Source organism: Phocoena phocoena, chromosome 14, assembly GCF_963924675.1.
Source record: "Phocoena phocoena chromosome 14, mPhoPho1.1, whole genome shotgun sequence".
Classification (NCBI taxonomy): Eukaryota; Metazoa; Chordata; class Mammalia; order Artiodactyla; family Phocoenidae; genus Phocoena; species Phocoena phocoena.
Window position 1 is genome coordinate 77,113,689 of NC_089232.1, and position 15,236 is coordinate 77,128,924.

At 48.8% G+C, this 15,236-nt stretch overlaps 1 protein-coding gene across 2 annotated transcripts in view; it reads right to left on the reverse strand.

The window, feature by feature from the left end:
• Nucleotides 1-1,618: 1,618 nt before the first annotated feature.
• The window catches only part of VSNL1 (visinin like 1), a 101,086-nt gene continuing 87,468 nt past the window's right edge, over nt 1,619-15,236 (reverse strand). Inside the window, exons 3-4 of one of the 2 annotated variants that reach the window (XM_065890878.1) lie at nt 7,103-7,318; nt 1,619-2,592 (exon numbers count right to left, since the gene is read on the reverse strand). In XM_065890878.1, the coding sequence (XP_065746950.1) occupies nt 2,395-2,592; nt 7,103-7,318 (414 nt within the window). In that variant the 3' untranslated portion in view covers nt 1,619-2,394. The remainder of the gene's footprint in view (nt 2,593-7,102; nt 7,319-15,236) is intronic. The other variant, XM_065890879.1, reaches the window with a different exon arrangement.

Below are 15,236 nucleotides of genomic sequence, written 5' to 3' on the forward strand. Positions count from 1 at the left end.
AGAGCTGTCACGGACATCCTGGGACAAGTCCCCATACATCCTCCTGTGAGAGCTTCTTGGGGCAACAAACCCAGGAGTGGAAATGCTGGGTCAGAGGACATATGTACGCTTATTCTAACCAATACTGCTGGACTGCTGTCAGGACCCTGCCCCAGTCGACACTAGCAGAGCAGAGAGAACTAAAACAAGCACAAAACAAGGTGTTTGTTTGCTGGCCCAATTTCTACGTTTTATTTATTTATTTACCAGTGAGTCTGCTGAAGGGTTTGTTTTTCATAAGTGCCCCAAGTACCCATGTGGCTCATTTCCTTCACTTGGGTCTTTCATTAGTGTCACCTAACCAGCCTATAGGAAGTAGCCACTGCTGCATCCCATCACCCTCCCTCCTTCTTTATTTGCTGTGCTTTTCTTCAGAGTTCTTACAATTAGACATTTGTGTGTGTGTGTGTGTGTGGTTATCGTCTATTGTCTGTCTCCTCCCATATGAATAGTGTTGGGTGCACAGAGGGTGGTCAGTGAAAATTTGCTATGAATTCATCGCCTGTAGCTTGACTTAACCAAGTGCCTTTCCAAGGAGTCTCCCCAGCTCATCAACCCACCCCGCCCTCAGCCAGAGGAGAGCATATTGGGAGGCACAGAACGTCTCTCCCTGCCTCTGCTTTGGACTCACCAAGCACAGGGATTAACGGCACCAGGACATCCTATTAGCACTTGGGACTGTTCTCTCTGGGGACGGAAGTTTGTTTCTGTCGGGGTTTCAGGTACTGTCGTTGCCCTGAATGTTTGTGGGGAGGTTTGCTGGCTCCCAGTTTCTTGCTGAATAGATGAATGGAATCATCAGGCCCTGGCCTGTGGTCTCATCTAATGCTCCTCAGACAGACAAAGGAGGAGTATTTAGAAAAAAAGGCGCTCCATAAAAAGTGAATAATCTAGCACTGTACTGTCTGATACAGTAACTGCTGGCTACACGTGGCAAATTAAGTTTAAATTAATTAAGATAAAATGCAGTCCCACTAGCTGAACCGGAAGTGCTCCAAGTTCACATGTAGCCAGTGTAGGTACAGATGTTTCCATCATCCTAGAAAGCTCTACTGCACAGCACTGTAGAAAGGAACGGTCTCACTCAGGCTTGTTCTGAAAACGCAGGCCCGCCTTTAGCGTTCTTGATGGAATCTCTCTGCCTTCCTTCCTCCAGCTTAAAAGGGTCAGGATTTTGTTCCACCGTTGAAACAACGAGTACACTTTTGATTTGGAAAGACAGCTTTTTGGAGGACGCTTCTCAGTCAGCTAAATGTGTCCTCCACATAGTTGTGTAAAACATAGCGCGTGGTTAGCTCCACAGTCACATGGAGAAAACATTTACTGTCACATAGTGAGCATTTTTTGAGAACGAGTAAGTTTTATGTTTTATTTAAACTTTACACGCCATATTAACTGTCCCTCTTTTGAGGGCCAGGATGAAGCATTGGGAAGTTGCTTTCTTCCCTTTGGTTGTCACTAAGTCTTTGAATTCCCAAGTTGTGTGTTCAGAGGTAAATTTAGTAAGTTGTTGCTATTGACCCTTGACAATTATGAACATCTGTTTCAAATGTAAAATTCTGAGATAAGAACTGAGGGAAAAAGTCAAATGTTATAAATTTATTTGGGACATCTATTGCCACCTCTTTGGAAGCCTTTGAAAATTCAAGCAAAATCAATACACATACATCTTTTTTTTTACTTTCAATAAATAATATCTTTGAGTATATGTAGATAGGTAGATTTAATTATGAGTCATTTAGCAGTGTTTTTAAGTTTTATACTGCATTAATTCCAACACAGCTCTTTCCAGATTGATAGGATGCAAATGAGGTAAGAATTAAGGCAAACCTAAACGGCATGCAAATTTCGTACATTTATATTCACTGATAATACAAGCTCTTGTGTGTGGACCACACAGAGGAGTCAAGGGCCCCTCTGTGTGCCTGTCCAGTACTATTTTACAGGAGAATGGTGACACAGCTTATAATTCAGTTACATTACCGTGAGGGTTTCAGTACTACTAACATTATGTAATCAAGGAGACACGAGCATTAGCAAAACATGAACAAGAAATCATACAACTCTTTGCAGCACATTTCTGCCCAGGCTTTGGAGGAGGAAGGTGTTTTTTTTTAATGAAATGATATCACACATATCACATTGTGGCAGGTTGTTTGTTTTATAATATATGCTTTTAAAATTCATTAGCAAATGACATTCTCATGCACACAAGTGTTTCAAACACAAGAAGCAAGTCCATTTATAGGTAGTCCAAGCAATATGTGTGTGTGTGTGTGTGTGTGTGTGTGTGTGAATAGCTGCAGACTGAATGGAACATTGAGACTTTTGTGTAGTCCATAGTGTTATCTCTGCTCATTTCTGAATGTCGCACTGCAGAAGTAATACGATGGAAGGGTCGCTCTTTGCAGCTTCTTTGAATTCATCCAGTGTAATCTGGTCGTCTTTGTTCTTATCCATCTTGCTGAAAATCTTGTCTACTCGCTGCTCAGGTGTGAGCCCATCCTCATTCATTTTCATCATGATCACGGTGCCCACCATTTTGTAGATAGCCTTGGGAAAACAGGAAACAGACCATAACGTTCTCCTATGATAGGGTAAGGAATCTAAATTTACTTCAAAGGACTCCTTAAATGGTTTTAAGTAAGATAGTGGTGTAATCAAACCTGTGTGAGTCTCACGACCAGTTGGATAGAGAAGAATTTCATGTGATTCCCAGGTTTCTGACTGGAGGAAGTGATTATGAAGGGTAGTGGTGAGATCAAGAATAATGGATTAGGAACAGGTTCCGGAAGGAAAATGAGGAGCTCAGTTTTTGTTTTTGTGGGGTTTTTTTTGCGGTACGCCGGCCTCTCACTGTTGTGGCCTCTCCCGTTGCGGGGCACAGGCTCCGGACGCGCAGGCTCAGCGGCCATGGCTCACGGGCCCAGCCGCTCCACGGCATGTGGGATCTTCCCGGACCGGGGCACAAACCCGTGTCCCCTGCATCGGCAGGCGGACTCTCAACCACTGCGCCACCCGGGAAACCCCGAGCTCAGTTGTAAACATTCTGAGTTTGAGGTCAGTTGAGAGGCAACAAGCTCTACTCCTTGGAGATTTTGGAAAAGATGAAGTGTGGTCCCAATTTACAATCTTTTAAGAAAACAAGCAAGGTGGACCAGTAAAATTTAGCCCTGAAAGAAATTAGTTTAGGGGGATCTGTGAATCAGGGGCTCTGTTCATAAGTCAAAGAACAGAGTAGGAAGATTCCATTTTCCAGTTCAATTACCTGTGCACAATTAATTCTCAAAATGGGAATTAAATGTAGAAATGAGTTTCTTTCTTAGGAAAGTGCCTTAAAAAAATAAATGCTCATCTACACAAAGACTTGCAGGGGAATATTCAGAGCATCTTTTTAAATAATGGCCCCAAAGTGAAAACAGCACAAATGCTCATCAACTGGTAAACAGATAAACAAAATAGGACATACCTGTAAAGCTGAATACTATTTTAGCAACAAAAAGGAATGAAATACTGATACATGCTATAACATAGATAAACCTCAAAAAAAAAAAAAAGCCAGATATAAAAGGCCAAACATATATTGTACGATTCCATTTATATGAAATGTCCGGAAAGACAAATCCATAGAGACAAAGTAGAAGGGTAGTTTCCAGAGTCTGGGGGTACCAACAGGCATGAGGGACCTTATTGAGAGAATTAAAATGTTCTAAAATTGGATTACGGTGATGGCTGCATACTTCGGTAAGTTTACTAAAAATCATTGAATTGTAAAGCTAAAATGGGTGAAGTTATGGCCTGTTAATTATAACTCAATAAAGTTTAAAAGAATGCCAGTTAGAAGGAGTAAACCATAACAAGAGTTTCATTGAACAAGTAAGATGTCTATTGAGATAAAATATATTGTGTTTGCTCATTTTTGTAATTAGAGTGTGTTGATTTATGGTAGAAAAATATCTAGGACATTTGACTTTAAAAGAAGCAGACTATTGGGACTTCCCTGGTGGTCCAATGGTTAAGACTGTGCTCCCGATGCAGGGGGCACGGGTTTGATCCCTGGTTGGGGAACTAAGATCCCGCATACAGCATGGTGCAAAAAAAAAAAAAGAAAGAAAGAATCAGACTATTGAAATTTCATTTGAGGGACAATTGGTAGAGGGGGTCCTGATTAACCTAGAAGCCTGGGTGGTGTGTGAGGGAAAAGCAGACATGCCTGGACTTTAAAAAAGAGACAGATGGGTCATCCGCATGCAAGCTGCTACTCTCACTCTGTCCTCTGAAGGGTGAAATGAAAAGGGCTTAAAGGAGCAATGGGTAGAAAGGCTGTTAGCACGACAAATGCACCATTGATGAAGACACGGCAAAAAGAAATGTAAACCCAAAAAGTCCAACTCTAACAACTCTGAACGTGGCCAGTTCTCATTAACCGTATCCAAGATGCAGCCCTGCAATTGGGATCACGAACATGACAACCAGGAAATGATGTTCCAGATGCAGACTCACACTTCACACCAACCTAGGCCAAGGGCATGTCAGGCTCAGAACTAAATATGAACGTGTTCCCTGACAAATGTAAGGAATCCCTGTAGGCGCATATGCTTCATGGGGCACTCCGGCATGCAACGAAATATGTAGCACTGTCTTCTCTGAATAAAGGATGTGTTATCACAGGTGCTTTCCCAGGAAGAAATAACTGTCTCAGGTACTCTCTTATTCAACCAAAACTTGTGGACCCATTAGGCCTGTGCCCAACACTCCAGGGCAGATGCACTGTCCCTCATTGGGGTTACGTGGCCCCTGCTGGTCTCTCCTCGCACTGACCCTCCCCCATCACAGCGCCCGCCTCACTCTGCTGTCATTGCCTGATCACTTGTGTGGACACAGGCCCTTGGGGCAGTGAGCTCCTCCAGGGTGGGCACTTGTGTCTCTTCACGTCTGTCTCCCCTCCACCTTGCAGGAGGTTGGTGCCTGCAGAAAAGCTGACTACAGGCTACAGGAGCCTAGAGGGTGGTGGGCAACTCTGGGGTGAAGTGGGCCAAGAAGCCTTCTTGGATGTGGCAAGATAACCTAGACCTTGAAGTGTGAGAGGATTTGGATGGGCCCAGAGCCCTGAAGGACATTCCAGGGGAAAAGCATGGTAGAAGCAAAAGTGGCCAGCTGTGCAAGAGTGAGGGGCCCTGGATGGACGGTGGGGCCGGAGAAGACATGCAGGCAAACAGACGTTGGCCGGACCAGCTGTCAGAGATCTGTGTGCCTGTGCCTGACACAGAGGACCTGCTCTGTAAGCCTTTTGATCAAATGAATGAGCAGCTCCTGAAGCGCAGAGATGCTGTAAAGACTGTATCAGTTATTGATACCTTGGTTCTGGAAAAGTAGCTCAGCAAAAAGGAACCTAGAGGCCAGAAAGGGTGCCAGGTGCAGGTGCAAAGGGCCAGAAGTTGGTGAAAATACCGGAGGTGGAGAAGGGGAGCCACATGCAGAGGGAACATGAAGGTGACACGGCTGATTAGAAGGAAAGAAGCTGAGACTTGAGGCGGATGGTATTTCCAAGGGAGACAGAGCCTCGAGAGCTAACTGCCGGTTACAGAGCATTTCCTACATGAGAGGAAGTGTGCCATGTGCTGAATCGTTACCACAGACTTGGGGCGTAGGTTTTATTACCTTTATTTTTTTCACGAGGACACTGAGGCTCTGGTGCCCTCGAAGCCCTATAGTCGGGAAAGCAGCAACGCCAGGCCTGACCCTTGCTGCTGTTGGGTTTTCCAGTTGACTTGGGAAGGTAAGTGGGTACCAAAGGGAGAAAGGGGACTAAAGATGCCAAGGGAGGGTGGGTAAGTGGAAGGCAGGGCTCCAGAGGCCACAGGAGGAGCGAACTGCGCTGGGGAGCCACCCCAGGGGAGGAGAGTGAGTGTAGCATGGTGGGCATCCGGGGATTTGGTCACTTGGGTTTTGGCTACTGTTTCTTCCCATCAGCCCCCAGTTTTCATGTGGGGATCCACCCTCCCTGTTCTCAGCTCTGTGGTCTGGACGGGGCCTCACCCCAGCTCCAGGATGGGACACTTGGCTTTGGCCTGTGGCAAGTGGTGCATTTCCCCGCTTGGGTCACACTGGTCGGTGCAGAGGTGGACACACATGCTAAGACAGTCAGTCAGTGAAAAGGCACTGATTCATTCATCAGTAATTGAGTGCCCACCGGGCTCCAGGACTGTTCTAGGTTCCAGGGATACAGCAGTGAGTGAGGAGAGTCCTCCCTTGACAGTGCTTGCGTTCTACCATGTGAGGTTATTTGGGGCAGTGATAAACACTGTGACAAAAAATCATGATGGTAAGAGGTTAGATGGCCCTGGGGTGGGGCATGGGCACTCTTTGGGGAGGGGAACGCAGGGAGGAAGGCCTGCCGGGAGGTGAGATGAGGGCACAGCCCTGAGTGGAGTGAGGGGCCCGGGGAAGGGCCCTGGGCAGAGAGAGAGGACATCAAGGCCCTCACGTGAGGCTGTGTTCTGGGAAAACCAGGAAAGCTCAGGCATCTCGAGCACGGTGTGTAGGGAGGAGTGTGGAAGATTAAGGTCAGAGCAGTGGGCAGGGGATCCTGGGACGTCTGCACAGGCAACTGAGAAAGATGCCTGTTCCCATGGAATGATGGGAACCTGGGGGCCGTGGGCAGGATCTTGTGCCGTTGGAGGAATGGGCAGTGGAGGGAGCTGGTCTGAGTCAGAGGGCGGCGTCCAGAAGAGCAGAGCTAACACAAGGACTGGAGAAACTGAGTCCTGATACCATCCTTTGCACCCACTAGGCTTACGTTTATGGGAGATGTCACACTGTGAGCATGGCTGAAATGGCGATTGACAGCCAGGACCCAGCAGCTTGGACGTGTGACATTTCCCAGCGCCTCGACAGAGCAAGGGAACAGGGACGGAGAAGTCAAGGCATGGCAGGGCTCCTGGATGGGGGGTGGAAGGGAGATGCCGTAGGGCTGTGCCCCAGGGAGCCTCTTCCCAGGGGTCTGCCTGCCGTGCCCACAGCAGCCCCGGTCCTGACCACACCCCAGGGGCCGCTGCCTCACCTCAATGATCTCCAGCATCTCCACGCGGGTGATCTTGCCGTCGCCATCCAGGTCGTACATGTTGAAGGCCCAGTTCAGCTTCTGCTCAAAGCTGCCCCTGGAGGTGATGGACAGGGCACAGATGAACTCTCGAAAATCGATGGTGCCGTCCCCGTTCTTGTCGAAGGTTCGGAAGGCGTGCTGGGCGAACTTGGAGGCGTCTCCATACGGGAAGAACTACAGAGCAAAACACCCAAGGTCAGGTGTCGGGAGGGGACGAATCACAGGCTCCCGAGTCAAAGACCACCGCTCGCTGGCTTTCTGCTCACAGCCCAGGCTCTCCCAGCCGCCCGGACACGGTTTGGCCCAGCGCTCAAAGCCAAGTGCTGGCCCGGGGAGGCCATTTGCCCGGGTGTCCTCACCCCCAGGCCCCTTGCTCTCTCCTGTGGGTGAGGCTGGGGACACTTCTGGGTTGGCGGGGCCTGGATTGGGGCCACTAGGATTCCACATCTGCGGCTTCGGAGCCGACTTCTCTCCCGCACGGGGTGGTGCTACCTGGATTTCCACGTGCCTCTGGGTGTGACAATCCAGGTCCACCGTGCGCGGGGCCCGAGCGACACGACCCCGACCTCCGGCCAGTGGCTCCCCCGTCCCCAGCCCTCAACGGTCTCCCTGGGTGAGGGTCCAGGGTGTGACTTCTTCTTACGGGCACTTTTTTTTTTTTTTTGGCAGATCATTTAAGAGCCACTAAAAATAGAACATGACTGGGCTTATTTCTGAGGCAGAAAGAGGTGACTTCTCAGAGCAGACAGGGAACTGTAGGAGACGGAGGACGGGCACAGGAAGGGGAGGGGGGGCAGATCCCACAGGTGGTGAGAACACAGAGCCCGAGGCCGCAGACCCGGCCCCAGGCACGCATCTGGGCCAGTGACACACAGCAGGGTTCCCGGTCTGATACCTGACCTTCTGCCCCAGCAAAGCTAAAGGACATTCTCCAGGTGGAGCACAGGAAACCAGAGAATAACCCTCACCCCATCCCCAAAACCAAACCAAAGCACACCACGTGGTGTTTTAAAGCAGAGAAGGTGTGCATTGTGTCTGGACAAATAAATCCCGCAAATACAAAATCCAAAGCAGATTCCTGAGGAGGCCACTGGTGCTTCTGTTCCTGCGTAGGTGTTGCCACTTGCTAAGCGGGCCTGGCTGGCCACACACAGACGGCCGGCATCGTGCCCGCTCTGGGCTGTGTCCTCTTTCCCGCTGTACATCCTGACCTGGGGCTTGCTGAGCTCGGCTGCCCACTCCTCCTACATTGAGAAGCACACCGGACAACAGAAAATTTCCCTCCAGAAGCAAAATAAACATTTCATGTCAGGAGCCAATACAGGCGGGCCAAGGACAAGGCAAGTGTTCCGGGGAGGAGCTGACGTCGGCTTGTATTTCAGTAGCTCCCACTTCCAGATGCCAGGATCTGTTCTGCCTGCTGTTGCTGTGGGAGAAACCACCCCAGAACGTAGTGGCTTGAAACTGCACGAATCATTTTATTAATCTCAGAAAGTAAAAATCTGACAGTCTCTTCTAATCAAAGAACTTATTCTGTGACTACGAGCTTCACGTACTCTGAACTGTCCTTTCCTCGTAACTCTTAGGACACCAAACGTGTGTGGGTTTTTAGGTTTGTTTTATTTTTTTCCCCTCACAACAACCAATTTTCCAACTGGCCGGACACCAGCTGGGTGTCCTACAGTTCAATTCAATTCTGACCCAAACTGCCTGGAGTTACAGCAGACCCCAGAGGGTAAGGGTTCAGTCCCACAAGACTGCACCCACCTTCAACAACAGTCACAAGTCCCAGGTTGCCACCTGTTCCTCTGAGAGGCCTGCTATGAAGTTGGAGGATTCCCACAGCCCCTCCTCAGGTTGGATAATTGGCTAGAACGACTCCTTATTTACTACTAAATTCAGGAAGGCACTTTATTTACTACTACCAGTTTGTTATAAGGTGACAACCCAACGGAGGAGATGCATAGAGCAAGGTGTGGGCATGAGGGTGTGTGGAGCTTCCGTACCCTCTCTGGTTGCACCGCCCTCCCAGCCCTTGGATGCGTTCACCAGCCTGGAAGCTCCCCCAGCCCCGTAGTTTGAGGGTTTTTATTGCAGTTTCATTATGTAGGCATAATTAATTAAATCATTGGCCATTGGTGATTGAACTCAATCTCCAGACCTTTCTCCTCCCCGGAGGTCGGAGTTGGAGCTCAAAGCTCTAATTCTCTAATCTGCCGTCGTCTTCCTGGGACCAGACTCCCTCCCAACCCTGCCCCAGTCCTGAAGCTAGGGGTCCCCCAGCCACCAATTATCTCATTAACATACAAAAGACACTGTTATCACTCCAGAGATTCCAAGAGTCTTAGAAGCTTTTGTGTCAGGAACCGGGGAGTAGGACCAAATATGTATTTCTTATTCTCTCTCAATATCATATGTGCCCTGTGCGTGAGTGGTCTTCATCTCTCTCTAGGGGTGTGCTGTTTGCTGTTGTGTCACCTGCTTCACGTTCAGTGGTCTTGGGCAGAGCCGGTACCTGTGAAATAGCCCAAGAACGGAGCAGAGTGAGCCCCCTGGTGGATTCCCAAGTCTCCTTAGGGACGTTTATCCATCAGCCTTTCTACACGCAATGACATGAGGCCACTGGGTATAATTTTTCTCCATCCATGTAGGTGTCTGGCGATGTAATCCTTTACCCATCTCCTACCTCACAGCAGACTTTTAAGTTAAGGGCTATCTGACAGTTTTAACTAAAAATAACTGGGCACCTTAGGTCAGTATATTAAAAATTAATTTAGATCAGGAAGGCCTTGAGAAAAAAATCGATTGTAAATTTTGAGCTATAAAAGTTACATGTGCCTTGCCGAAGGTCTATTTACTGACTTTTATAGCCAACATGTTTACTTTGGAAGAACTGAGTGTGTGATCAAGAGCCCTCAGATACCTGGAGGGGTTATTTCCTTTAGAAAATTCATCCTATCATGTTCCGAGTATTTCAAGTTTTTCTAATCAGGGGAATGATCCTTCTTTTGATGAAATAATTCAACTCTGGATGGATCATCACAGAAAAATGAAGCCATACTCCCTTCAATCTCTGTAGGAAGAAATCAGGGTCTTGAACTCATATTCACTTCTCTTGGAGGAAAATAGTGCCTGAGAAGTACAAGAATTTTGGGGGTATTGTTGCTTGCGGGGTGTTTTGTTTTATTTTTAAAATTCAATGTATTTTGCTTCAGCTCCTGCATTAAATATTGGTGTGGAAATAATTTTTGGTGGTCTTAAAAATCTAAACCTTTTAATATAATAGAAAAAAAGAATGGTGAGGTTGAAAATTTTTAATATATATAATTATATATATTTCACTTACATCTTTGTAGTTCAGGCTGCTATAAAAAACTATCACAGACTGGGTAGCTAATAAACAACAGACATTTATTTCTTATAGTTCTGGAGGCTAGAAGTCCAAGATCAGGGTGCCAGCATGGTCGGGTACTGGTGAGGGCCCTCTTCTTCATTGCAGACTGTCGACTTCTTGCTGTGTCCTCACATGGTGGAAGGGGCAAGGGCACTCTGTGGGGTTTCTTTTATAAGGGCACTAATCTCATTCGTGAGGGCTCCACCCTCATGATCTAAGCACCTCCCAAAGGCCCTACCTCCTAATATCATCATTTTGGGTATTAAGTTTCAACATTTTGGTGACACACAAACATTCAACCCATAGCAACTTCTTTGAAAGAAAATAAATTTAGTTATGAAAATTTTCAGAAACTGTACTAGATAATCTAACATAGCTAATCTTCAGTAAATTTCCAGCCTCTCTTTTATGCCTATGTATACACGCACACAGAGTTTTTCTACTTTTGGTCAAAAATGTTATATCAAGTGTATCCTATATTTCCATTAAAAGGAAAAGAAATCTTCATCTGGGAAGCAGCTGCAAATGGTCAATTAATGCCCACTGATGTGAATCCAGGCCCCAAGCCAGGAACCCTTCTGACCCCAGAAGCTGTGTGGTATGGTTCCTGGAGAAATCCTTTGGGGTTTGGCACCTGTGGGGCAGCCTGTCCTCCTGAGGGTGTCCAAGAGAAGGCTCCTCTTTGAAGGGCAGGGTTTGGGAGTGGAGCACCGTCTGCTCCAGATTCTGGCCAGCAGAGCCCTAGGCTTAATTCTGGGGGTGTCAGTGAGCTGGCCAGTCCCCCAGGCTCCCTGGCTGGGGGTGATGGGTGGCTGGGCCAGTGCCCTGGAGGCAGTCTTCCCAGGACTCCCTACAGCCTGCTTTCTCAGGTCCTGTCCTTGCCCCTGTGCAGTCCACAGCTCTTTTGCTCTGACACTTGGGGGGCTCAGAGCCTAATAGCAGAAGGTGGGGTCAGAAAGTAGACCTCTGTCCCTGGTGAATTTTGGCCCTGCTGATGAGACCCTGACCCCGAGGCCACACCGTGATGTGTCCCCGTCCTACCACAGACACAATCCTGTGCTCTGGTTACGCTCTGAGGGAACGGGTTCTAGAGGCTGCTGGCCTCGGGTGGGACCAGGACCCAGCTACAAGGTGTAGCATGATGTCCGTAGGAAAATGTCACCCTGGTGCTGAAAACTAACTCACAGGTGAATTTTAGGGGCCTGTCCTGTTTCTTTTTCTTTCTTTTCTAAATTCTGCCTAAGTATAGGCATTTTCTTTCTTTTCTTTTTTTTAAATATTTATTTATTTATTTGGCTGTGTCAGGTCTTAGTTGTGGCACGCAGGATCTCCATTGCAGCATGAGGGATCTTTCGTTGCAGCATGTGGGATCTTCATTGCTGCATGCGGGACCTTTCATTGCAGCATGTGGGCTCTCTAGTTGTGGCTTAGTTGCGCCGGCTTAGTTGCCCCGCGGCATGTGGGATCTTAGTTCCCCGACCAGGGATCGAACCGGCATCCCCTGCATTGGAAGGCGGATTCTTAACCACTGGACCACCAGGGGAGTCCCCCTGCCCTGTTTCTAACTGGGGCAGGATCACCTGTTTGAGGAAGGCAGATGGAATTACCCGCAGATCATAAGTGCCCTGTGCTTTCCTGTCTCTGTATTTGCCCACACGGCGCCCTGTGCCTGTCGGACCCTCGCCTACTGCTCAGTTCTATCTCCTCCCCATCATCTGAAGTGAAGCCCAGATGCCACCTCCTGCGGGGCCCTTCTCTGCAAACGCAGCCTGAGGTCAACACCTCTCTCCTTGCATCCGAGTTATCTTTGCACATGCGGCTTTCCTCTGCTGGACCACACATCCCTTGCCTCGCTCAGCTCCGTGTTCTCTGCACAATCTTTGTTAACCAAGTGAAGGAGCCTTTGCTTGCAGAAAACCGGCAAAGCCTGCAGTGAGAGGTTCCTCCGAAGATGAGAACCTTGGAAACGAGGACAAAGGAGTTGAGAAAAGGCCAACCCCGTGAGGTCTCCTGGTTCTGCCGTGCTCAAGCCCACATTCGGGCCAAGACTAGTAGAGAACAAGGAACCCACAGCCCTCCTGCCCCGTCCCGAGAGAGGAAGTGGAACGAGGCTTTCTAGTTGGGCTCTGGGGACAGGGCTTCTCAGCAGATTTGCAGGGGAGGTCTGGCGTGGCAGAGGGCTGGCATGCACGCCGGCCCCCTCCTGCTGGCTGACAAGCAGGACAAGGGTGCCCTTGTCCCATGGCATTCCCTGGACTCACTTCTGGAAGTTTCTGAGATAATTCTTCCAGGCTGCACATGTTTCTTTCCTGTTGACTCCCCCTCCCCAGGATGCCTGGAAATGAGGGCTGCCAGGTGTACCTGCCATCAGTCGTGGGGAGCTGGGGCAAAGCAGGGCTGCACCCCTGCCTCCTCTTCCTGGAGAGGGTGGAGGGAGAGGTTTCCAGGACCCTCCACTCAGACTTTCGGCAGAACCCAGTCAGGTGGGCACAGCCTGATGGTGGGGGTCGTCTGCCTGCAGAGCTGGGTCACGGGCAAGCTCCCTGCACCCACTCTGGCCCCGCTGAGGAAGTGGCCTCAGAGTTCCCATGGACAGCCTCCTTCATCTCTCATTCAGTGAGTCCCCTGCAGCAAGGGCCCAGCGGCTCAAGACTTCCTCTGCTTCTCTCCACATCCCCTCTTCCCGCCCACTTTCCAGTGGGAGAATCCACAGAGGTAAGCCCTGCTCTCCCTTCTGCCTCGGCCAGAGCCTGCACGCCCCCCGTGGATTCTGACCACAGTCTCCCAACTCCTCCCGCCTCTGGTCGCCTCCAGGTCCGATACCCAGGCCACACTGACCTCCCTGCAGTGTGGCTCGGATTGTGTCATTTCTCTTCACACGAACACTCAGTGGAATCAAGTGCAAGCTCCTTTGCTTGCCATTCAAGGGCTTCCATACCTGACCCGATGATACGTGCCTTCAACATTGCACGTCCCGCTTCCCTCTGCTTTTGAGCTCAGCCCTTGGAGGCTCTTTCGGCAGACGCTGAATTCAAACTTCTCACCCTGCTGTACGTGTGGCGCTTCGTGATTGCCACAACCTGCAGGCATGTCTCTCTTGTTTTCTTCCTCTGCTTTACGCCCCTGAGCCTCAGCTATCTTCCTAGGTGTCACCAAACCTGCTCTTTGCTGTCATACTTCATAAGCCTTCCCTCTCTCACCCATCTCACCTTGGCCCATCAAGAAATCCCACCTTTGCGGGCTTCCCTGGTGGTGCAGTGGTTGAGAATCTGCCTGTTAATGCAGGGGACACAGGTTCGAGCCCTGGTCTGGGAGGATCCCACATGCCGCGGAGCAACTAGGCCCGTGAGCCACAACTGCTGAGCCTGCGCGTCTGGAGGCTGTGCTCCGCAACAAGAGAGGCCGCGATAGTGAGAGGCCCGCGCACCGCGATGAAGAGTGGCCCCCACTTGCCGCAACTAGAGAAAGCCCTTGCACAGAAACGAAGACCCAACACAGCCATAAACAAATAAATAAATAAATTTTAAAAGAATAACAACCCAAGCCAAGCTGTAGGATTTAAAAAAAAAAGAAAGAAAGAAATCCCACCTTTGCTTTACGTCCAGCTCAAATGCTCCAACTCCATGCAACCTTCGTGGCTGGACGGAATCTCTCCCTCTGCTTGGTTTGTGTATCACTTATTTCTAGATGAATGTTTCCAAACCCTCTGCCTTAGACCATAGTAAGTTCTGGTCCTGCCTGTGTCCCTCCTGGCCTGTGAGTTCTGTGTGAACAGAGGCAGTTGGCTCATCTCTGCTGCCCCACAGCTCTTTGCCTGGAGCCTCTCAGGGAGAAGCTCCAGAAATTCCCGATCAGTAGGGGGTCTGTGGTCTTGTGTTTGTCATTGTGTCTTTGTATTTGTTGCTGTGTCACTTCTTTTAGCAGCTCAGGTTCATCTGTGAAATGGGAATGCTGTGTTAACTAAACGCATTCATGCTCCTGTGAGGGAAGAGAAGGGTTTTCACTACAGCTGAACGGTAATGAAACATAGTTTAAAAGTCCTCATTACAGTGTCAACTCTCCCATCCCCAGAATTCTCTATCCCCCTTCACTGCTTTATTTTTCTCCAAAAATCTGACTACCATACAACATATTTTAATTACTTATTCATTGTCTTTCTTCCTCCATGAGAAATGTAAACTCCATGAGAACAGAGAGCTCTGGCTGCTATGCTATTTTGTTCCCTGCCTAATCCACACATAGCAGGTACTCGATAATTACTTAGTGAATGAAGGAGTGAACTAATTTCTTTATGAGGCTGTCCTGTAATAGGGAAGAACAAATCTGACTCCATATTGGATCTGTTTCTTTAACTTCTGTATTCTATTGCTTTTGCTAAAAGTTAAGAATGTTGCCTATAGCCTGAAATATACAGAACGGCCCCTTCTCAAGGCTCTGACCTTTTAGGGTGTAACACTTTTCCATTCATATAAAGATAAAAAGTTGCAGAGCAGAGAATAACATTTGTCTTCTTGGAAGTTTTCAGGAACATCACGACCTGACCTGACCTACCTGGACAGCTGCAAAAACAAAGGATTCTGACACCAAGAAGTTTGGGACAACCAACCACACCCCTCCCCTTTTAGAATAAAAGAAGGCTGAGTTCTAACTTGGGGGAGATGGTTCTTTGGGACGCCAGTCCGCCATGTTCTCCATCTG